Source organism: Mesitornis unicolor, unplaced genomic scaffold (assembly GCF_000695765.1).
Source record: "Mesitornis unicolor isolate BGI_N332 unplaced genomic scaffold, ASM69576v1 scaffold23910, whole genome shotgun sequence".
Lineage (NCBI taxonomy): Eukaryota > Metazoa > Chordata > Aves > Mesitornithiformes > Mesitornithidae > Mesitornis > Mesitornis unicolor.
This window is the reverse complement of record NW_010157926.1, coordinates 13,207-37,920: the sequence shown is the minus strand read 5'-3', so window position 1 is coordinate 37,920 and position 24,714 is coordinate 13,207. Positions and strand designations below refer to the sequence as shown.

The window sequence follows — 24,714 nt, the reverse complement described above, 5'->3', positions numbered from 1 at the left end:
GATGGCAGCAGACTTGGCTCCTGGCTTCGGAGGAGCCGAGGAGAGGAGGGACACGAGAACCATCCCTCGAAACCAGAGTGGCAAAGATGAGCTCGTCAGAAATGTCGTATTTAAAGATCTTTGACAGAAATGCTGATTTTGATGAAGAGTCTTGAAGAACACGCAGGTTTATTGAAATGAGCTGGAGCCCCTGCCTTCGCAACTTCAAAATTCATTACTCACATTTGAGGACTCCTCAGTTTTCCAGAATCCCAAATGACAGCTCCACGAGATGCTGCACTGACACACGTCTCCACAGCAGCAGCTGCTGGCTCTCACTGTGGTTTTGGTCCCTGTGTGAGCAGATCTGGACCAGCCCCGCACGAGATAGGCACAGCTCTGCACACTGGAGGCAGCTCTCCTGCTCTGCCTGCAGGGGTATGGAGAGCACCCCGCTCTGCTCAGTCTAAAACCTGTTCTTGTACGGAAAGGAAGTGTCTCACCTTAAAGCTGGTTTGGGACCTCGAGAGATGCACAGCTGCCTGCATCTGCAGCACAGGCAACTCTGAACTGGAAAACCCTTTAGACAGAGGCTAAAGGGGGCCCTGAGCACAGCTGAGGTCTCGGTGTGTTCATCACACAACACCCACTACTAACACAGACCCTGGTACAGATCATCCAAACTCTAAGAGAAACCTGCATGCTCAAACGTGAATGACCGTGATGATTCAGGTGGAGCTGCATCTCTCCTCGTTGATACTTCCTACACTCGTGGTGCTGAGCCACATGTTGAGATGAAGCAGCACAAACTCTTGGCCTCGTCTTAGATCTGCATGCAAAGTCAGGGGAGCTTTCCCCGAGCAAGTACAACCAAGTACAACTAAGTATATCTGCTTCAGCTAAAACTGTGCAAATGTGCAAACGCTACCATGTTGAGCAGCAATCCATGCATCCCAGGTGAACTTTCTTACTGAGAGCACCACAGCCCAGACCGGTGCTGACACACTGGCTCTTCTCTCGTCTATTCCGAAATCAGAAGGACCACCATTCCCACGTGCAGCCTCTCATCCAGCATCTTCACTGCACCTTGCAGAGGCCTCCATCCATCCCTGCAGAGACCTCCAGAGCAGGCTACAAGAGCCATCTTCTCCATCAGCAGACTTCTGTGCACAGCAGCTTGAAGACCTCCAGCAACGGGGAGATGTTTCTCTCCTCATCTTTTCAACACCAGTAGTAGTCTCTCCTGCATGGTGAGGACTCCAGGTTGTGGACATATGTCCGGAGGTGAGAACCAGCAGGGCAGCAGAGAGGTCTGGAGTCTGTATGGTCCCTACCTGCCCGTAAAGGTGCTCTTTTGACTGGGTCTTGACCCCACATCGTTACCTTTGGGGCAGCTGGGGGCGACGGCTGAGCGGCAGCTCCCTGCTCACAGCGGTGCCTCTGGTTTCTACACAGCAAATGTGCAGAAGCAGCTGGAAACTGAGGCCACGCCAGGAGAACCCTCTCCTGTTCGCAGGGCGTTTTCTGTTCCCCTGGCCAATGCAGCAGCGGAACTGCTGGGGGTAAGAGATGAGCTGGTGGGCATGGGAGAACGTGCTGGGGGAGCCCTCCTCTGCCCACAGCGGGACCAGGCTGCCAAGGGCTTTTCCCACAGGGCAGGGGCAGGGCAGGGGCCGAAGCAGGCCTAGGAGCAGTCCTGCCCGGGCAGGGGCCTGTCCTGCCCGCAGAGCAGCCCTGCTTCACAGGACTCACCCCGCATCTTGGGGGCGCAGACGGAGATTGGGGCTTAGCCGGCTTGCGAGCTCCCCTAAACCAGAAGCGTCTTTTCTTGCCTGCGGGACGGTCACCTAAGTACACAGTTATAAGATCTGTATCAGGAACAACCAAGAAGTCCTGGTCTGGAAGCAGGAAAGCAAGAGACTGTCAGGAGTGACACAGGCACCAGACAAGAGGTGTCCTCCCTCAAAATGCATCCAAGAGGGGCTCCACGTCCAGAAAGCATTGGACCTGCTTCCTCTGAGACTTCTGGCCCTTGTGTAGGGCACCTGACATCAGTCACTGATGAAAAGTCTTGGCTCCGCCATTTACTCAGGAGATTAAAGGCCCAGGAAGATCCTTGCAGGAGGAGACAACCATACACAATGCCACTAAACCAAGTCTCTTGGCCAGAGGTCTATCATATCCCATGCAGGAGAAGCACTTCTGAACTGTTCTCCTCTGAATCATGTGGTTGGAAATTCTCAAGAGTTTTGAATCAAGAGGAAAGAACGAACTTTTGATGGAAACCTGCCTTTGTTTCGGCCAGTTCCCACAGAGCGCCCCAATTTAACCCTTCTAAAATGAGCTTTATCAAGAACTTGGAGGTAAATGCTGGAAGAAGCTGTGGTAACCAGAGCCAGCCATTCTGCACAGCCACCCTCAGGTACCCCCGGGCAGGCAGGGACAACAGTGCCAGTTTCCACCACTCGCTCTCCTGAATTGCCCAACAGATGTGAATGGAAAGCAAAATCACGCTGCATAACCCTGTTTGCCTACAAGCATCTCCACTGGCCAACCACTTCACACAAAGCTGCTGAACACATTTCAAAGCTACATTTACAAGTTATTTAGGCTTCCCAACAGCCTCCTAATCATCCATTTGAAGATAACTCGGCAAAATTAAATACATTTTGATGGCAAGATCTGGACATGACACAGTAACAAACACTAAACCCCTGCCTAAATAACTAAGAAAACATAAAGCAGTCTTTTCTTTTGAACTAGCAGCAAAGGAAGTCGTGTCATGGTTCAAAGAGAGTTGCAATAAAACACGCAATACTTACATTTTTTCATAGAGGCACTTGCATCCAAGAACGGGTGATGGAAAAATTCATCTGAGAAAACAACCAAGAACAGTGACTCAGTGAAAGGAAGTGACTGTAAGAAGTTTACAGAGCAGTTAAAACATAGCAGTTACACAGTGATTTGTCCATGCAATCCAGCCAACCGTGGAAGCCGACTGACTGCCGTTGCACACAGTGGTGGCCAGGAATGCAGACTGGGGGACGGATGCAGGATCTACCCAAAAACAGGATGGGAAGCTGTTTGGATCCAGGGATTGCTACGTGAGCATGGAAAAAGGGGCTCCTCTACTATCAGCCATCCCTGCACAACAGAGCTGTGGTGGGGGCAGAGAAGGGAAGTCAGCTGGGGCAGTTACATGAATGAAGAAAGGGAGGAAAGAAAAACCTTTGCCAAAAGCATGGCCAAAGGGCATGAGGGTTTGTGCGCTGGGACTCGCCACCAGGACTGATGGGTTTCCTTCCCCACAGGGCATTACAGAACTCAGTACAGTTTTGCTGCAAGCTACAACCCTGGGCTGCCAGGAAGAACGCACTAAACTAATTGTCCATGCTCCTCTGTCCTGCAACAGCTCTCACACTTGTAGGAACACAAATCAGCTCTTGAGGGCCAGATGGTGTGACTGGGTTGAGATTTGGCATGGCCATGTCTGTGCATCCGCAGCACAAGCTCCTACCAGCAAGGGGAGAGAAATCCTAAGGTGCAAAACGGCACTAAAAGACAAAGTCACCCCAATTGTAGGGATCCAGAGGAGCTGTGCGTATCACACTCGTTCCACAGAGGAGGGATGACAGACAACAGGACTTTCCTGAGCGATCTTCCATCACACAGACACAAACCCATCGTGCACTGAAGGCAAAAATGCCTTTTCTGAAAGGCCACCACAGAACCACAGCCCACAGCTCCCTTCCTTCCATACCAGACACAACTGCTGCTTTCTCCACTCTACGGGAGGCTGTATTCTAACATCTGTCAGTTGAGAGGCAAGCACCAGAGCCACGATTCAGACCAACGCACTTCCTCAGCATCCCGTCGCACCCTTGGTCTCATCCACCTCTGCCTCTTCTCCTGTTGGCAAACATCCTCCAATACGGGAGGATAACCTGCAGATCCAGGCCAGGAACAGCTTCAGTCCTGGCTTGCTGAAGACCCTCTACATGTTTGCCTGTGCTCAGCCCTCCCGACTCCTCCATCTTTATGCTGAGTCCTCTCCTATCACAATCAGCAACTCAGCCTTTCAGGAGCGTTAGTCATGGATCAACACTGATTATTTGGCTAACTGCAGGCAGCTCAACTTGTTTTCCCAGCATGGATTTCCTGTTGCAACACCCAAGGTTTACAAACTTCTGCTTTCTGTAAACAGCTCCTCTTTGGCCAGTGAGCTTTCCAGAAAGCAGCAACTGGGGCTCTTTTTGCTTGTCTGCCTTTTAAACTCCAACAATCCCCCTCTCCCAGGCCCTCCTTACCCCTGCCATGCTCCTGCAGTCAGAGCACCCTGGGCTGGAGCTCAGCACACAGCAGCGATGCAATCTCTGCATAGTGAGCTGGATCCCACAGATCGGATCTGCTGGGGAACAGCCCTGTCCTGCCTGGGGCTGCTCAGCTGCCGGGGTTTCCTCCTCTAGGGGTACCAACCCTCAGCCGAGCCGACTCCACTGACACGGCGGACATTGCTTTTGCTTTCCCTCCCCTTCCAAACTGCTTATTAACTGTGCTTGCAAAGCAAAATTTAACAACCCTGCTTGTAATCATCGGCAGGAAACCTGCAACCTGAAACCCTCCCGGCCTTCCTCTAGATAATCTTGATAATCTTGAGATTGCAAAGGCTGTCAGTTCCTGGTAGAAGAGCAGCTGAGACACACAACAAGCAAATGAAGTTTCAAGCTTATGTGTTGCTGTTGTGTGAATGAACTCAACCCTGGGGGAGCTCCATGGAGAGCACCGTGTCCATCTCCAGGGGACCACAGAGTGCCCCAGGGGACAAGGAGCAGCAGGACACCCCGCTCCTCTGGGGACAGCGGCTCAGGAGTCATCCCTCACCAGCAGCACACACAGATCCTCACCTCACAGAGCAGAGGAGGGAAGAGGAACAGTGACAAAGGCACTGATCTACCAAAGCAGACCTTTTATATACAGCGAGAGCCTTGGAGCCCGCAGGAACACAGAGGAGATGAGGACCCAGCACACAGCAGGGAAAGGAGGACGGCTGCATCCAGGCAGGGAGGGAGCTCAGATTCTTTGGCAGAGGTGCATGAGACCAAGAACACAACTGGGTGCTGAGGAAGTGCATTGGTCTACGTAAACCATGGCTCTGGTACTTGCTTGCCTCGCCACTGATAGGAGATGTTAGAGTACAGCACAGGATGCCACACAGTCACAGAGATCTGCCTTCTATAAAGCACAAAGAGCATCTCAAGTACAGGCTTCTGTACAGAATATATTCACAAACCCTCCCTGAGAAGCAATTACATCTTACAAGACATGCCAGTCTGTAGAGAAAAGGATCCTGCGTGTAATTAAGGGCAGGAAACAAACTTGGTGCAGCAAGGCGTGCTGCAACTGTTGTCCTGAGTGAAATCAAAGCCTATTATCTCCAATTTCCCAGTGTCAGACATTGACTCACACAGCCTACTCCCAAGAGGTACAGAAACTGCTTATGGGGGGGCTGAGAAGGTTCACCAGACTCCATTTCTGACAGCAGGGAAACAGGAACCTCAAAGACATTTTCTTTTGAAATGCACAGCGGCACGGTAGTAGAGATGCACAGCCCAGATAGAGGATATGCAGGGAATCACACCGAGGGGGGCTTACATCCAAGTCATTCTGTCAGCAGCTTAAAGAGCCCCTTTCCAAAAGGCCTGTTTCCTCACATCTGCACCCTGGTAACCAGCAGTCCTTCACACTCAGCACTGGATCACTATCACCAGTTAATCCACACACTTGCTCCACCCAGGTGACACTGTCTCCAAAAAGGCTTTCCCCATATCTCTAATCCAAAAGAGGAACAGAGGCTGCAAAATAATTTCTCCTCATCAACTTGAACACGCTGTGCAGCAGGAAACCAGACACCTGAGCAAATAAGCAGCAATTAAACAGAAAACCAACCACCAAAAACCAGAAATAGGAATTTTACACCAAGCCTGACTGGAAAGCAACGTCCTGGTAACAGCCAGCAGCACACTTAATTTTCAAGGGGAAAAAAAGCCTCACCCTGCTGTCTCCTCTGCACTAAGAGGAGAAACACCACCAGGGCCAGCTTCCCTGGTCAGAGAGGGTATTCACCTCCCAATTTTCACCCGAGACAGGTCTAGACCATATTTGCCCAATGGGAAGCGAGAGGTGGAGGGAGTTAAAACTCCAGAGCTGCCTTTAGATGACCCGGGCCCTTCAGAGGGTCCAGGAAAAGCTCCACCTCTGCTTTCCTCTCGGGCATGGCTTCACCAGAGGCTCTGCAGACCTCTCTGCTCAGCTGGACACAGCTGGAGGAGGCTGCCAAACCCAGAACTGCCTGGCACACACAATGGTTGTTCTCAGCTTAGAGGGAATTAAGACATAAAAAGAGAAGAAAAAAGGAACTCTTCCTGCCTGCCAAGTCAGGAGATTGAGACACAGGTCTACAGGGAGAGCCAAGGCTTCCTTCCACTGAAACCTGGAGAAGGAAGAGGGAAGAGTCCGCAAGGAGCTGTGGTCTCCAGGCTCAGACGATCACTGCAGACCTTGGGAAATGGAGGATATTGACCCAGTCATTCATTAAATGGGCGCAGGTGACAGCTTTGGGAAGGAACTCTGACAGAGGGAGGACACAGCTGCACATCTCACCTGGTAGCACACTTAACACAGCAGAAGTTCAGAGATTACAAAAGCAGCATCCAGGAGAAGGAATGCCAGTAAGAAACATTTGCTGAAGGTGTGCTAAATCTCTGGGTTTACAAAACTACACTGCAATCAGCACTGACCTTTCCAGCACGTACACCAAAAACCCCAAGGTCACGCAGTCTTCCAGGCACAGGTGAAACCCAGGTGTCTGCGTGCTTCTCCAAGCAAAAGCAGAGAAGTTTGCGCAGTGCCACAGCACAAAGGGACACAGACAGGCAGGAGAACTAAAACGGGACGGAGCTCTTACCGAAGTCCATGCGGTCCTTATGGTTACGCTGCAGAAGGCCCAGCAGCAGCTGCCTCAGGTGGCTGGATGTCTCCCTGGGGATGCTAGGATTGAAAACAAAAGCCAAATGAGAGACCTGCAGTCTGCTTTAACTGCTTTTACATATTCAGGAAGGCAACCTGCGAATGCAAACTCACTTTGTGCCTGCTGGGCTAGGAACACGAGAGGAGAGAACAGCAACATCTCTATTTGCATCTCTGTCTGGCTTTCACTCCCATTGCCATTGCTAAGGCTGCAGCTGATCTCGCTGCAGTGGCCTGCAGATCCCCACCTTCCGCAGCGGTGCCAGTGCCATCCCTCCGGTACACAGCTAAGTCCATTCAGCACGCAGTCTTTTGCACATGATAAATAAAATCTCCTCTACTTGCTATAATGGGACTAAGGAGGTCATTAAAATGAAGCCGTTGCCAAGGGGAAGCTTCCAATTAAGACACTGGTAGTGAAATATATCATCAATTACTACCGTTTTATTAAGGCATTTCTTTATCAGTGTAGCTTGTGTAAGGCTAGCAAGTAACCTTTATCTATTTGCTTCCTTGATATATGGCACTTATTAATCGAAGGCCACTAAGATATGAGCCACCCAAGCAAGCTAAAATTAGTGCAGCTATTACCCCACTTTCCAGCACAGTTAGGAAGAGATTACTCTTGGTAAGAGCCATGGCAGCACAAAAGAGCTGGTAAATCACTGCGCTCCCCCTCGCCCCACAAGCAGATGGGGGAGAGGCCAGGGCAGCTCTTCACAACCCCAGTAGATTGCAAGAAGCGGGGAATAAACGAAGGGATTAAGGCAGGGAGAGCGGAGTTCAGCTCTTGCGTAAGTGGATTCAGCCTCTCTGACTTTCCTCCCTGACCAGCAGCACTGCGAGGGGCTGCCCGCAGCCGGAGCGGAGCTCTCCAAATTACAGCTCACACTGACTCTGTGCCCAGCGTGGCCCCCGCAGCCTGCAGGGCTCTCCCCCTCCCCATGTGCGGTCACTCGAGGTAATGTGTGCTCAGCACAGCAATTCTGGCTGCACGCAGCCCAAGTCCTTTTCCTACTCTTCTACCACGTGGTATCTTCAACTGACTTGAGGTATTAGAATTCTTACTACAGCCCCTATGACTTTTGATTTTTTGTTTGTGTATTTTTCTCTTCTTTCTTTTTTTCTGGTGCATTCCCTCCTGCTTCCACCTGGCACGTACCTCACGCTTTACATGTGCCTCAACGGTTACGTGTTATTACCCTTCTTAAAACTGCAATAAAATCTCCGTTTCAGCTCAGAATTTTCTGTCTTCTCCACGCGCCCACTGTGTAAAACTTTGGCCCGAACACTTGCCATGTGGAAAGGGGCAGGCTCAGCCTGCTGCCAGTGCAGGGGAAGCTATGGAGAATTCAGCCTCACCTTCCAGAAGAGTCTGTCCCGTGTAAGTCATGATGAGTGCAGCTCTTTGCTAACCACCTGAGGACGGAAGCCCACAGGATCTGGACCAAACCAGACGTGATGGCCAGCACTGACAGACTCTTCCTCAGGGAAACCAGAGGTGTGGGGCGAGGTGTGTATCTCTTTATAGGTGTCAGTACTAACCAGTTACTTGCTGTGAAGCCCCAGGCCTCGCTGGCACAGGAGTCTGAGCCCAGTGATTCCTAGAACAGCAAATGATGGCAAGCATCCCTCGTCCTTGTTTGTACCAGAAGAGCTGCTTTGCCATCCCTGACCACTAAATGGGTTCATGCACCTTCCCAGGCCAAAGGAAAAGGACTCCAGAAGGGATGCGGTTAAACAGACACTGAGATTGCGCCACAAAAAAACACCCTAAAAAGCGTGCCTTAAAAGCACACTGCGTAATGAAATAACCCAAGACACCACAGCTAGCAGAGCCTCCTGAAAAATACATTAGTGCTGGAGACCCGCAGTCCTCCAGTGTTATTGCCATAATTTATTTATCCACGACACACAAAGCTCTCATCCGAAATGAGCCCATTTCCCAGCAGTTGCTTCAGCCTTTGCGTGGTTTTAAAGCCAAGAAACAGGCAGGTCAAGCAGCAGACCCCAGATGTCACAACACAGGCTGAAGACGGTGCAGATTAATAGCCTGTTTGCCTCCTCTTATCTCTCACATCTAAAACATCAAGCTTCGCTACACTAGCCTACAGGACGCTTTTCCAAGGCCATCTCCTTAAACATAAGCAATAAAACTGCCCGTTTCCCCATGATCTAGAATGCACTTTGCCATGCAAACCAGCACAGTGAATGTTAGCTAATAAAACTGCGAGGCCTTTGGGCTTGCTCCTGCTGCCATGGGCTCCCCAGCTCCCAATGAGGTTTCACCTTCAGCTCCAGCCCGGAGGCAGGGACCGCTGGGGAGGGTTTCATCAGCTTTCCTTCCCCACCCCATCAAGCCAAAACACAGCACTTTTTGGGGAGGGGGTTGCCAGCCTGCTGAGCCCCAGGGAGAACGAAACCAAACCCTGGCACTGCTGCTGTCTGCAAAGGAGGTCTCTGGAGCGGGTTTGGGTTTCATCCCGTGTTGGCAGGGCTGGCGGAGGCAGTTTAGTTGTGTTTACTCAGGAAATAGCACAGATTGCAGCTCACGTTAGAGAGACAAACTGGCTTTGGAAAGCAAGGAATGGGCATTTACACAAAAGGCCACTTCGGATCCGACTCCTGTGGTGGGACAACAAAGGGCTTGGATCTAAATTTTGGAAGAATTTGGTGGTTAAAAGGTGGAAATAAGCAAAAATGGTAAATGCAGACTGTGTAAAGGGCTCACAACAAAGGACGAGGACTGATCCCTACAAGAACAGGCACGCTCTCCTCTCACAGCTGAGTTTCACTGCTCCCCTCGCCTCCTCCTACTGCACGCACACCGAGCCAAAGCAGCAGTGGGGCAGTGTGAGCAACACAAGGAAGCTCATTAACTGCAGGGATTAATTTCTCTCTTACTAAGAGGTGAGCAGCCATGTTTTAGGCTGCACAGGGGAAACAGCAGCTCTACTTTCTGCTCACACAGACTATCTGGCTCCAAGTATGCGGCAGTGCTTCTGCTTTGAATTGTTCTCTCTGGGTGCTTTACTCCATCACAGCATCTGGTTCAATCCAGGAGAGTATGCAGATGTCCCAGCTTTAATCCTGGTAGAAATTTGTCCCTTCTCCCCAAATCAAAAGATGAGGTACTTAAAGGGAAATTAAATGCACAGCACAAGTCCTTGATAAGAGCTCCAGCTTCTTGATGGTTCCTTCTGCTATCTCTTGGAGCTGTCTAAACTGATAAGGGAAAATAATCCATATACAGCAGCTCAATGAACTTCCTGGTTATGTGGCTACATTAGGAGCTCTGCCAAAAGGAAGCCAACTTTCTGCTTAAAAAAGGGCTTCCAGTTTTCAGATGTATAAACTGGACCTTCAGTCTTGTCTCTAGACCAGGCTGGGGTTTTCAGAGCAGGCACGAGGTTCTGCTGTAAGAGCTCAGACATGGAAAGACCACAGCAACAAAACCAAAATACACTGGCAAATCACAGCACCGAGCAGCTAGGTAACGTACACCCCAGTGGGACGAAAGCAGTGATCTTCCCCTTGGACGCTGCTGCAGTGTCCATTTCCACCAAGGTGATAGGATTTCCTCCTGGAAGCAGGATGGACACAAGCAGTTGCTGCCCTGACACGTGAGAAATGAGACTGTGATCTGCAGTCAGGTACGGCAGGTTACAGGAGGCACCGCAGTGCGGCTGCCTGCATGACTCAAGAACTGCCACGATTTCTCCCCAAGGCTCCAGGGAAGTCATTTGTGGGACAGGACCACTAACTGGCTCTGGAAATCACTGATGATCCTGAGCATTTGCAATGCAGGGGGGGAATCAGTAACTGCGGAAAGAAAGAGCGCCAGCCCTGGCACTCGGCTGCTGTCCGGCTTTCTCGGGGCCATGTCACTGCTGGGTTAAGGCAACGGGGAAGGCAGGAGGCCAAATATTTCACAGCCGCCTCCTTGAGCGGCAGCGCAGGAGCATGCGAGGACAGGTGTAAACAGAGTAAACAAGGGCAGACAGACAGCCACACTGGGAAACGCTTACTTGGGCATCAGCATCTTGTTTTTCTCGTAGAAGAGGCGAAGATCCTGCGGGCTGCTGGCCTGTAGAGGAGAAAGAAAACCAGCACATGAGCAGTTGACAAGGAAAGGGATTAGCATTTCTATTTCACAGTTACCCTGAAGAGCAGAGAGGCACTTTTCAGTTGCTGAACCTGCAGAGACAATGAGAACCCGCAGCTTGCTTTAGATTGAGACGCCAGCGCTGTGCCAGAGAGATAATTCAGTATTTCAGCCCACTCTTCTTGTCCCTGCACTGGTGCTGTCCTGCTCTCCCCTCCCAAGGGCTGAGCCTCATCGCAGCGGGCCCTGATGCTCAGCTCTGAGCTGGCCTAAGAGCCTCACCCAGGAGGCCAAGTAACTGCAGACGTGAGGAGTCCTAAATGGTGAATGGCAGCTCCCGCTGAGAACACGGATTAGTGCTGAAGGGCATTTAGAAGAGGGGCAGGGATCTGTGAAGTGACCAGGAACATGGGGAAACAGCCACTGAATTAGGATTTTCTGCTTTAATTCCAGGAAGCTGGAAGGTCTGAAGCCACAGCTCCTGTTTGTGCAGTAATGCACACAACTGCTGGGGATGCTGACGACAAGATCCCAAATTCTGAGAGATGGGATTAAAAAGAGAAAAAAAATGGGGCTAGGCACAACAAGAGGTTTATGGCCGAGGTTAAAAATAAAACCTCCAGCATAGAAGCGCAGACAAATAAAAATCTCCTAACGTCATTTCTCCATTTGTTTTATGCAATGAATAATACAGGCCAGGAAATTAACCCTGGTGTCTCAAGCTTTTCTGCTTAGGAAAAGGCTCTTTATTACAAGGCTGACTGCCATCGCAGACACGAACACACATAAATGGGCAAGGAAGAGCAGAGACTCATCTGCAGTTGCTGGTGCAGCAGAGCGTGCAGTAAAGTGTGAACGAGGAGGCACAGGCAGCTTCTCCTGATGCTCAGGGCAGGCCCAAGAAACCCTCCAGCCTTCCACCTACTTCATTTCTAAATTAGAGGCATTTAAGGTCAATTAAGATGCTTAAAATGGCAAATCGGCCAGGCCAATCTGCAGATGGCCATCGAAATACCACTAACACAGCACGGCTGGAACAGCAGCCACATCAGATGCTGTTGCAACATCACCTGCTCCCTCCGGCTGAAGATGAACATTGAGGATAACTGAGAGCTCAGCACAAAGTCTCAGAAGAAACCAAAGGAGAGTCTCAAATGCTGCTAACACCAGTAGACTGGTGCAGTACTGATCAGGACAGGGCTTCTTGCACAGCCTCAGCAACCCAGGCTCTCCAAATGATACCAAATGATAGGTATCATTTCATACCAATAAGAGCTACTGCATTCCTAAAAGAAGGGAACAAGAAAGACTTTCTCCTTTCTGCAATAACGCCTCCTTCACTGTCAACAGACACAGCAGGGACACAAATAGGAGGTGCAAAATTACTTTCTTCACAAACCATTCAAATGAACCTTACTTAGCAAAGCACCTTGTTCCACAGATGCCAAACTGCATCAGAATTTCCAGTCACTGCCACTCGATTTCATTTGGTTCAGTAAAACTCCATTTCACACCTTTCCCCTTGCAGATCTCGCCCTGCCATTCAGATCCTTAATATCTGGCAAACTTTAGGAAGGCAAGTGTAGACACTGCACCAAGTGGCTTGGCCACGGCGCTGCGTGTGATGGAAAATGCCACTGCAGGAGGAGCAGAGCTGCAGTGCGGGGCAGCGAAGTGCCTGCTCACATCAGAGATGCAAGCAGCCTTGGCTCCCTGCTCTGCCCATTTCCTGTGGCAACAACTCCATTGTTTCTCAAACACAGCGACGCTCTGATCGAGTTCAAACGCTGGTTTGTCAGAAATCCTCCTGGCAATACAGGCAGAGTATATGAAAGCGGCACACACGCCAAGCCCAGTTCATTATACAGGGCTCCTAAGCACTGGCTTGGATAGAAACAAAACCCTCATGAAGTTCCCCTCCTCTTTGTTCAAATTAAAGAGATATCCCTGTAGGGAGCTTGTTTCTCCACATTTTGCTGTCCCAGGACCATTCCCACCATATCCAGGGTGCCCATACCCACCCAGACCTTCCTCACTGGGGCGTCCCCAAGGGCCCACAATCCAGGGCTGGTCACTGGTACAGGCAGCTGCCTGCTGGGGAACAGTCCTTTTAGTGAGCACCCAGCACAGAGAGTTGGGGATCACCATTAATTTGGTAAAGCCAACTGCATCTTCACAGAACTTCATCATTGAGGGCTCACAGTAACATGCCCAGAGCTCTCTTGCTGTTAGCACCCATCCTGTAAAGTGCCAGTGCCTTCAGCCACTTTGTTCCCTTCTTCTGCCAATAAATAGTGCTGCTCTGAGCATCAAGGAAAAAAATGCAGAAGTGTTGGTAAGACAGTAAAAATGCCACTTGAATTCCCTCTAGGAAGCTAATGACTTAATTTGAAATCTCCCTTCCAGGCAGATACACCCTACCCAACAAAAATACCAGAAAAAGCACATTTTGGACACCTAACAACTGCCCGTTCAAGGTACACAGAGCCACGTGCTACCCATGGGACAGCACCCATCCATCAGAAACAGGGATGCAGAACGGACACCTCGGCTTCTCCAAGAACAGGGGACACCACCAGGCCAATTCATGCCCTTATTCCCCTCTCACGTTACTGTGGAGCAGCTGCATTGGTGTAACTGGCTCTGGCTTTCTCTGTCCTTTCTACACATAAAGACAATTGGACAAACCCAATCCTGCTGCTCCGTTACTTTGTCCTACGCAGCAGTGGAAGTATTTTGAGCCAAGGGCAATCAGTGTAACCCTGCCAAAACCCATTGGGTGCTGGCTGCCTGCAAGTAGAGTTGCACGTGAAGAGCACACAGGGTGGTGTTTCCAAAAGCTCTCAGCACTGGATTTGCTGCACTTGGGCAAAGGCTGGATGCAAAAACCCAGTGCTCAGTGAGAAGAGGGCCAGAGACACTCACATCCTCAGTGAACAGCACCGTCCAGCCATAGGGGATGTATGGTATCTGCTCTTTGAACCCCTTCCTTCGGGATTCCTGGGGATTTGGAAGTGCAGGGAGGGGATTCAGATAGGTTAGAAATAAAATAAGTACTGAGGTTTCTAGCTCAGTCGTTCTAGGGAAAAGCCTGAAAACCTGCTGCAAACAGCTCCTGCTTGTGCAGTCCTAACAGTTGGCATTTGAAGACTCCCACAACCAAGTGGCTGACATTCGGGGGAACCTGAAAGCACAAGGACCACAGACAAACAAACCAAACCCCTAAACTTCAACTGCGCTTTCCTCTCTGCTCCCAACGGAGCAGGGTCAGACCCACAGACACTGGTCCAAAAGCCAAGGGCTCACTGACTACAGCAACACACCAACCACTGCACCCAGCCTCAGCAGAACCCACCACTGCCAGGAACACCCATCCCCTTCGGCACAGGACAGAGGAGCAGCTTTGGGAACAGAGGAGCAGCCTGCCCTAACAAATAAACCAGGAGTGCAAATTCTGGGTATAAAATCCTCCCTTCCCTAGTCTTCCTCAAGGCCCACTTCACAACATCGCAGTTGTTGTAAGTGATACGTAATCCTAGTACTTATGCAGGCAGAATTAACCCAGAAATAAAGCAGCGGACTCAGTACACCAGGCTGGGATGAGAACACAGGCAGGTTAACTCCTGCAGAGCTGCCACCCAGGCCATGCAAACCTTGCAGTACTTCTGCCGCTCCTCTGCTCCTTGGCGCAGCCCCTGCAGACACAGCACACCACGGCCATAAAGCGGCAAGGAAGAGACTTGTGTGAAGGCTCTGACAGCAGCCAGCCAGGTCTGAGGGTCCTCAGCAGGGTCTGGTGTCCAAATGCACCCCTGCCACTGCCCAAGAGTGTGTGCTCGGCAGTGTCTGCTCACCAAGAGCTGCCTGTTTATAAGGGGATCACACCACAAACCACCAGGAGCACCAGTGTGAATCCTCCTGCACAAAAAACGACATTGAGGTCACTGAACTCTAATTAATCATATTTCAAACACCATCTGACAAGGACTAGATAGTTTTTGGAAGATATTTCAGACCTTGTGTAAACCTCTCTCTCCCCTATTGCAGTTTTGCTTCTGGTTGTCACTTGTCCCCACTGCCTACGTCACCTCACGGTGGGCACTGGGCCCCCATCTTTTTGACTTAGGTAAAGACAAGAGAAAACCACTACAGGCTCTGTTCAAGTCCTGTCCTCAGCAACAGAAACTAAGAGGCAAGTACAGACCACTTATTAGGCAAGGCAAATTAACAATTCCACATTAATACAGTGCTCAGCAAATCTGTTTATAGGGATTATGAATCCCATTAATCTCATCCCTGGGGCAGCCTCACTGTTTTGTTTATGGCCATGTTTAATACACAAAGCTCCTTAGGACAGCTTCACCAGCCATCCCACCAACTGTTCAACATCTGAGCATCAGCAGCTCCTTTCTCGCCTGTGTGCGGCGAGGCAAGGGAGGGACAGGAATGGCCCTGGGAAGTTGCCTTGGGTGACCCAGCTACAGTTAAAATTAACTTGGAGACAGCTAGAAATCACATTCACACATCTCTGTCTTGATTTACAAGCACTTTCTAGACTGACAGCTGCCTCAGCCTCTCCACATGTGATCTTTTCTCCACCTAACCCAGCGTCCCCGAAGCCCTGTTTTATTTTTAGGCGGCTCATTCCTCCTCACTGCAGGCAACACTGGAATCCTTCTGGCTTGCGTCCTCCTGACTTTGCCTAATTGACTCACACAGCAAACAGCGAGAGCGCCCAAATGCAGCATGTTTCACACCACCGTGCTCCGGATTCCCATAGGGATCCCAGCTGGACAGAGGTGAGGGGCTGTCCTTGCCAGTCCAGGAGGGAAAGATGGGTGAGGGCTTAGCCTGAAGAGGTTAACGTCAGAAACCCAGCTCCTGGCTGCCCCATACAACTGGGTCTGCTGGTGGCACTGAGCGGAACCAGCCTGGTATCTCCCCACGCTTTTGTAGGTGTCCCTCCCAAAAGCACTCATGGCATCCCCATCACCTCTGTCCACTACCCCTCTCTCCCTCCTCCTAGAAGCCCCATAAACCAACTGCATCTTCATATAACTCCATGATTAACCAACTGCTTCTTGCACCTTTAACGAGCTTGCCAACGTCTGCCCCAGACAGGCTCCTCTCACCTGAAGCTCGCAGCTCGGAGCAGGCAGTTTGTGACACAGAACAAATACTGGTGCATGGAGAGCCATCTGGGCTGAGCCCTGCTCTCCCTGACCAAACCAACCCACAGAGCCGCTGCACTAACACATGGGGCCTGGCATTTTGGTCAGAATACCAACCCCAAAAGAGGAAAGGGCGTGGGGAAAAATTAAAAGAGAAACAAATGACTCCTGTCCCCAGCCCAACAGATGCTGGATGTATTTGGGAAAGAAGTTACCCAGTCAGGCAAGCACAAAGGAAGGACCAGGACCTGCTGGAAGTGTCCCTTCATTGCCTACCACAAGGCCGACATTGCCATGCCTCAACCAGAGGGACACGGGTGCACACAACTGCTCCCACCTCTGTGCAGGACACACATAAGGCAGAGCTGACCGTTTTCTGACCATCTGCCCTATCCAAACCTTGGCTGCAGAGCTGGATGAAGCCAATATTCAGTTTTATTTCCTGTGATACGTCGTCTCAATAAGAACAAATGTTTTCAGAGGAACATTTCTGTGACCTGCTTCAACGACCAATGATAAAACCACCTAATTATTTTCAAATAAATCAGATGCCCTATGGTTGCGTTTGGGAAAATACCTATAACACTAAGGAAACACCTATAACAAAGTCACCATGTTAAATAACTAAACCATTTAAATGAGCAGAGTATCAAGATGCCTCTTAGGCTAAAAGGCAGCAAGTTCCAAGGCAGAATGAATGCAAGACTCTCCTATGCATGCAGTCAAAGCTCGCTTGCTTCATCTCCCAAGTTTTTTCTTAACGCACAAATATTTATTTCCTTTTAACCTAACAGTTGTTTTCTCCTCTCAAAGACACCACCACTGACAACAAATGGACGCAGCCAGTAAGCAGGAGCCGTTCAGGAGTCTCGGTGTATTTTTCAGGGGTGTTTATAAAAGCAGAAACATGCACAGGAAATTAAGTCTTGCTCCAAATGCAGAGCAAACGGGGGGGCAGAACATACAGCACTGGAATGGAAGATTCCTACAGCAGCAGGGAAAAAGTTACCCCGAAGGAGAAAAGCGTTCTTGGCTTTGGACAAAACCAAAACATACCATCAGTTTACTTCTGTATTTGCCCACTCTTTCCTGCAACAGACTCCAAACTCACTTAATCCTTCCTGACGATGTAACCGCACAGACATACAGGGTCTTGTGTGAAACTCTAAAGAGCTGTGGAAAGAGCTCAGAAAGTCCTGCAGTTCATAAAGTTTGCCTTATGGCATAAGCATAAATTCCCTTCCTTGACCTGACTTTGCTGCTGCTTGGTTTTTGTCAGTTTGGTTTGGTTTTGGGTTTTTGTTAGGGAGTCAGGATAAGGAGATGTCAGGACAGGAGAGGGTCACAGTCCATATGTGCCCTAACTGATCTCGGAGCTGGCACCAGCTGACACAGCAGCGTGCAAACTGGATGTCTGGTCTCTTCCCATAGTAGAGATGAGTTCTACAGAGCTCACACATGCGAGAAGTGAAGGAGCATCAGCAACTCGAGCATCTCTGCTGTGCTGTAAGACAGTAAGGAAAAAACCTGGCAAGTGCAGAACTTCAAAACAGTGGGTGCAAGGAGAGCCTGCACACCTCATTCAGCATGGAAGAAGAAAAGTAATGTGCAGTGTGGCACAGTAACAACTGGGAACAAGAAAAATGCACTGAATCGAGATGAACTCCAGCTATGTATGACGAAAAATGCGTGAAGGAATCCTGAAGCAACTTGCACAGGGCTGTGATAATAATTATGCGCTCTGTAATTAAAAAAACCTAAAAATCAGAGAATGCCTTTCCCAAAAGATAAGCTCTAGCTAATCCAGAAGTTACAGGGTGGAGTTTTACTGGACTGTTATATTTGGAGGGGTTTGGACTTGATGAACATAAACATTTCAGGCTGGGAGATGACAGATCAGATCTTACTCAACTGCTCTAAAAACAAAGTCAATTTAGCTGCAATACACCAGTTACCACCATCCTGAACATTAAACTGCAATTACAATCTTCCTTATTGTCCTTCCGTACCCAACGGAATTATGATTATAAATTATACACTGAGTAGCTGCAAATAGAAACTGAATTTTTAAGTGCAGGCCTGGAAAAGCCAACACCGTTTTATCTGATTCATGGTAATTTTCCGAGGAGATGGCCCTTCCTAAGGATTTATAACCAGGAAATACATTTCACTGGGATACAGCCCAGAGAAGAAGAGTCGTATCCTATAACACATCCAGCGTTACAGCACATAAAACACCACTCTGTCAGGGTGTGGGACAGCCAGACCCCCTTGAGGCTGGATCTATGGAGTTAATGTTACAGGTGACAGAAGCCTGAGAGCAACCAGGCTGAAAGGAAAAAGAGAAAAAAGCAAGAGTCAAACATTTGATCTAAGTAACTCACCTGAAAAGGAGCCTTTCCTGTCAGACACTGATAAATGATGGTTCCTATACTCCACAGGTCAGCTTTGGCATCGTAGTGTTGAGACATTATGACTTCTGGTGCCTTTTGGAGGAGAGAACAGAAATCCATTTTATACAAGATGTAGCCTTTGGTTTTTTAGCTGCTGCAAGAAAGAAACAGAAGTCACCACTATGCTTTAAAACCTCTTGAGCTGGATTCCCCAATACCCATGAAAGATTTGCTCCTGAGAAGACTGCAATGCTGCCCTGAAAGGGCCAATTCCCTATGGAAGCAGAGACTTTCATTTAGGTACACCAAAAAACCAACCCAAAACCCTATGCTGTTTGGCTACTTTGGGCAAATTCAGTGCTCTCCCTTCTCAGTGCACCATTTTCTGCTGAATCCACCCGCAATCTCACAGATGTACCTTCTAAAGCACATCAATTAACAGGTAAACCATCAAGAGGAGCAAAGGCTCGTAAGGTTCAGCCCTCATGATAATCTGCATCACTGTCCTCACATAGCCCAAGACGACAGCACATTAACTCTGCCCCAAGGGCACAGTTTGGGTTCAGATCTGTGCATTCCAGCCCTAAAGCGTGAGCCCAGCTGTGCCTCAGGCTCTGGTTTCTCATCCCATACCATGCCCTTGCTTGCTCCAGAAGCTGGGGATGGAGCAAGGCCACCAAGCCCAGTGGCTGGGGAGGCAGCGTGCCCTAGGAGGGACAGAAGGGCAGGCTGGCTAATCCCACGTGTTTATAACAACGAGTTTCATTGCTGTGCTGCCAGCGTGGACTAGGATCAATTTTCTAGCTCTGCTTGAAGGCCACATGTAATGGAAATAAAAAAAAAAAAGGCAGCAAGCAAGTTGTGGACAGGAGCTGGGTCTGTCCCTGAGGGAAGCAGGCACCACACCAAGCAAAGGCAAGGGAGCAGGACAAGCACCGCACAAGGAGGTCTCAAGTCGCACAGGACATGGATCAGATCAGGGTTGAGACAAAGCTCATTCTGGTGTGGGTAAAACACCTTTCTTCTCTAAAATGAAAAGAGCTAAAGCCGGGAGTAAAGGCCTGCCTTGCTGGCAGATCAGGGCTACCAGATCCACCAGAGCAGCAGGGACAGACCTCAAACACCTCCCGAATCCCAACTGGACCCTCCCTCCCCATCTTCCTCCAAATGCACCAGTAAACAGAACAACATGGAACGTTTCAAGATTCCCTGTAACATCCAGAGTTGTTTAAAATAAAAATAAAATAAAATAGGAAAAGGTCGTCACCAGCTTCCTCCAGCCCTTTAAAAAAATAAGCTGGGTGTTTCCATTTACTTTCACAAGACACTCAAAGTACCACTAAAAATAGACAATTCAGGAAACTCTCACAGGAGAAGAAAATTACGTCACCTTCACATATAGCACAGCTCAAATAAACATCAGGCTTCAAAAAAGGGAGAGGGAGGAAGTCTGCCTTGCTTGAGTTAGTACTGTGGAACAGGCTCCCAAACACGCTACCCCTGCGCAGCCCAGCCTAACTCTGCCCAAAAAGCTTAGAGGGGTCAGCCCATGTGCAAAGCCAGGTGCCAGCTGCCCCAGGGCACTTCTAAAAACTTCATCCTAATTTGACCCATGCCATCTATTTACTTTGAGCTCAGACACCCACATCCACAGGGACTATTACACAGCTGGCTTTGACACTTGTATTTCTGGCCTGCTTTATCCTTTCTTTCACTGACTTGATGCCAACACTGAGATCCTGACTGCTGCCACGAGCACAGGTAAGAGATCACCTCCTCACATCCTGGTGCCAGAGGGGAACGTACAAAGGGGGTGAACAGGATCAGTCTGGCTTTTCAAACACACCTGCTTCACAAGAAGTCATCCTGGAAGCAGCTGGTTTGGTGAATTAGTGGGGAGGGGGCAGGTCAGGGAATGGGAATGCACAAAGCAAACTGCAGACAGAAGCAGGTGACCTCCATTTATACCCCTCTGCTGAATCCTACAGTAAAGCACACTTGTAAGTTAGCCAGAACAGTAACATCTCTGCCTGCATAGCTCCATAGATCTGAAGGGATTTTGCAAGACAGAAGTGCTAAGAACAGCTGGAGATTTTACAAAACTGCCATTAAACACGGACCTTGCTCCTGATGCTGCAGCCTCAGCACAAGTGACTGCGAAGCCCAGGGTGACAGCAGGCCTGAGGGACCACTGTCCCAGAAGGGCACACTGAAGCAGTGATTTATTGAGCTTCCTCTCCAAGGAAGCAACACCTCAAATACAGCCAGAAGTGCGAAGTACCACCCCAGCCCTCACTCTCTTTTGTTGCTGCTTTGCTCCCAGCAGAGCAAATTGACTTCATTTCTCAATGCCATCACTGGAGAGGCCCTGTTTCCCTCTGGAAGGTGCAGTTTCTGGGAGCGGGCAGCAATCAATACCCTGTTTTGTTCAGTTTTATTCATCCACAGCTCACCTGAATGTTCAGATGACACCACAGGCATTTGCTGTCCAATATTACCAGCAGCTAGAACCTTTATGAAGTCTCCCTGTGCGATAGCTGGTTTCTGACAAATAAATAAAATTCCACCTTTGGGGAAAAGGCTGGCGAAAAACAAAGCCTTGCTTATGGGGGAAAAGCAAGAACAATACAGAAAAACCTGTAGGCAAAGAGACACACTTACCATGTACATCGGTGAACCACACAACGTTGCTGCCATCATATTATTCTGCAGATAGCGGGCAAACCCAAAGTCAGCTACAAAGGGAAACAGAGGAAGGTCAGGAGCAGACACCTGGAACTCCTCCAGTTGTTCCCCTCCACTGTCCTGTCACTTCCCACAAACCTTCGCAGCAAATGAAGTACCCCACCTCAACAGGGCTTTGCCAGCTCTCTCGAGCATCAATGTCCTTGTGCTAGCTATTAATGCACACTACAGACACTGGAAAAGGACAGACCAAGCCACACAAGGAGTATTCAGAAGAACAAACTCCCATCCGTTTTTCAGAGATCAACAGCCACTTCTTCCTGTTCCCATCTGCCTGCACTCCAAACGTCAGCTGCTGGAAGCTGGCAAAGCCCTGCTGACTTCAGCGAGAGCGTGCCCGTTCATACTCACTAGTTCATCTGCCGCCATCCCAACTTCTCATTTGGGGAGCTGAAAGTTCCCTCTCCGTTGAAAAGGCTGCAGTGCAACAGACATCCAGGAGAAACCACTACTCACCACCACCCACCTTTCTAGACCAGCCCCACTGAAAACAGTCGTGTGCTGTTGCTTCAGGAGAGCTGCAGCAGCACTAACGCCAGCACAAGGACAGAAAGCTGAGCCATGGCTCACCTCGCGGCTAGAAAAGCCAGAGATGAGGAATACCAAGATGAATTACCTCTGCAGGTTACTCAGCATCTGATCATATGATACTCAGAGGTTCTCTCAAGGTTACCAGATATTTCAGGCTGGGAGATGGACACAGCTGTCGACGCTGTCATCTGTCACTAAGGCACTGGTACAGCCAGCTCCTCCCTGGACCACGCGCTCCTCAGGGGAGCAGGAGGGGCTGCAGGGTGCATCAGGGTGCATCAGGGTGCATCAGGGTGCATCAGGGTGCATCAGGGTGCAGAGCAGCCCTGCCCGCAGCCCTCCTGCCTGTGTCTGCAGCTCACGGCCACCTCCCAGATAACTGCACTTCACAAAGACACCTCAAACCTTTCCACAGCACCTCACTTCTCAGCTGAGTGAGAGGATTAACACTTTCTCCACAGCACAGCGGTCAGGCAAGGAACAATTTTAGCTAATTGGTGTCAGCCTGAGCTCGTGAACTGTAACATAATCAAAAGTTCACATGATGAGGCTGGTATCACCCAGCACTCACTTCTGAGGGGCCACAGGGGATGTGTGCAACTGGATTTCTGGAGCATTTGTTCCAGCTACTGGTCCATCTGTGCCACTCGTCTAAAGTGCAAAAAGTGACTTTCTTCAAGATGCAGCTGAGCAGCCTGCCCCTAATTTGGACTAAAAACACCTGCCTTCAGCTTTGCTGACTCCCACTGTGCTCTGAGGCCAGCCAGGAGAGCAGCCAGTTCTAGGCCTTAAGACAACAACATTTACCTCAATTCTACTTAAAGCTGAAGACAAAAGTCACAACGGCTGCTCATTTCTTGGTAAACCTGGAGGTCACAAGCCAATTAGGGCAGGCTGGTATTTGTTTTCACCAAGGGAGGTACCATTCAGCTTGGAAGCAGAGCAAGGCCAGCCCAATTTCTATTGCATTAGCCTGTGTTCTGGCAGAGCAGAAAGCCCTCGCTCCCACTGCTTGCAGCCAACTTATGGCTATGTTCAGCAGAGGAACTGAGCGAGGAAGATGGAAAACATCAGGGTGCAGCAATTCCCTCCTCCCCCTAGACAGCTCCCCAGGGAAAGGCTGCAGCTTGCCACTTATCCGTCACCAAACTGTCCCGAGAGCACTTAGGGTGATGTTTGCAATGGGGTCTCACCGATCTTGATGCGAATGTTGTTGGGATTTGATTTCCTGCCTCCCGCGTAGGAAAGGAGGATATTCTGGGGTTTCAGGTCCCGATGGATGATGCCTTTGCTGTGCAGCATCTTCATGGCACCCGCTATCTGCTGGAGAAAGAGCCTGATGGTGTCTTCGCTAAGTGTCCGCATAGCTAGGGAGGAGGGGAAAAATAAACACAGATGAAGAAATGACAATGCCAGATTCTGCACAGCAACTAACCACAGCTTGGCATTTTTACTTCCACGTATGGTGTTTCTTCTCCACATCCTATTTCTGAATGACTCCTACATCCCCTGAGGAGCAGAGGGTCACTACCTCTGATAAATACATATCAATAAATTCGTCAATAAATTCAGAGCTTTATCACAAAGGCTATGTCTCAACCTGGACTTAAGAGGAAAGGTAGTTACCATTAGGCTTGACATCTGCAGGGTTAAATAAGGCCCAGGTTAGCAGGTTGAATCCAGACAGCTGGTGAGGGCACATGGCCAGCAGGGAGCTGTGACTCTGGGGTACGGGTCCAAGCCTAGGGCTCACCCTTGTGCATCATCACCCACTAAAGCAAACCATCGTTCCAGCCCCAGACCCGGTGTTAGGATGAACGTCAGTCCAACAGCTAACAATATACCCCTACCAAATGGCCCCTGTTATCTGACAGCCTCCACCTTGCATCTACAGGCAGGAAAGAGCAGCAAGACCATCTCAGAATGCTTTTAAACATATTTAAAAAAATTTACTAATCAAAATCTGCAAATATGGAAGCTCTGAACTGTACTCTTAAGATATGAGCTTCCCAAGAACAGTGGTGTGAAAATAAGCACTGATTAAAATAATGTTCATCTGGCTGATCAGAACCCTCGCTGTTTTAAGAGCTGTATGGAGGAAACTCTTCCAAAGCTGGGAGCAGCTCCCTAAGCAAACCCCACATGAACAGCACTGCAGCCTGCCCCTCGTCAGCCCCTGAGCAAGTCAGGCTTACAGCAGCACCGCTCCACCTCAGCAAAATCATTACTTCTGTAGAAGGCCCCTGTAAATTACTTGGGGTTTCATTAGTGTTTTTCCAGCTGTTCTCTAGTTCACCATTAAAACAAGTTGGCAGCAGCTTCAAATGCTGCTCCACCTCGTCAGCTAAGGGAGGAATCCTTATGAAAACACAGAGGAGGCTGCACGCAGCCCTAACGCAGCACAGGAAATTAAAAATCCAGCTTACAAACTCTGTGCACGGGAAACGGCAAGGGACACAGATAGGTGAACCAGCACTTAGAACAGAAAATAAACCCCCGCCACCCCCAAACCTCGCTGCTCTAGGAGGAGGCACAAGCAGAGCTAAAATGTCACCAGGGCTATCAGCTGGTCCTGCCTCAACACGTGAGAGCAGCGCACATGTCCACACAGCTTCTCTCCCCTTTTCCCTCCTGAACTGGCATCAGCTGGGATTCAAGAGGCTCCTCTGCACGTAGGGGAGATTCTGTGGGGGATATTAAGGGTTTTAAGACCCACTTGCATCTTCTGAAAAAAAGCACTGCCTCCTCTTTAAAAAGGCTTTTC

General features: G+C 49.6%; 1 protein-coding gene across 1 annotated transcript in view; it reads right to left on the bottom strand.

The window, feature by feature from the left end:
- ULK1 (unc-51 like autophagy activating kinase 1) overlaps positions 1 to 24,714 on the bottom strand; it is a gene marked incomplete at its 5' end in the record, with an annotated part of 57,369 nt that overhangs the window by 26,895 nt on the left and 5,760 nt on the right. The window contains 6 exon segments of the mRNA XM_010181940.1: positions 2,802 to 2,852; positions 6,944 to 7,026; positions 11,034 to 11,092; positions 18,666 to 18,767; positions 21,336 to 21,409; positions 23,144 to 23,317. Coding sequence (XP_010180242.1) covers positions 2,802 to 2,852; positions 6,944 to 7,026; positions 11,034 to 11,092; positions 18,666 to 18,767; positions 21,336 to 21,409; positions 23,144 to 23,317 — 543 coding nt within the window.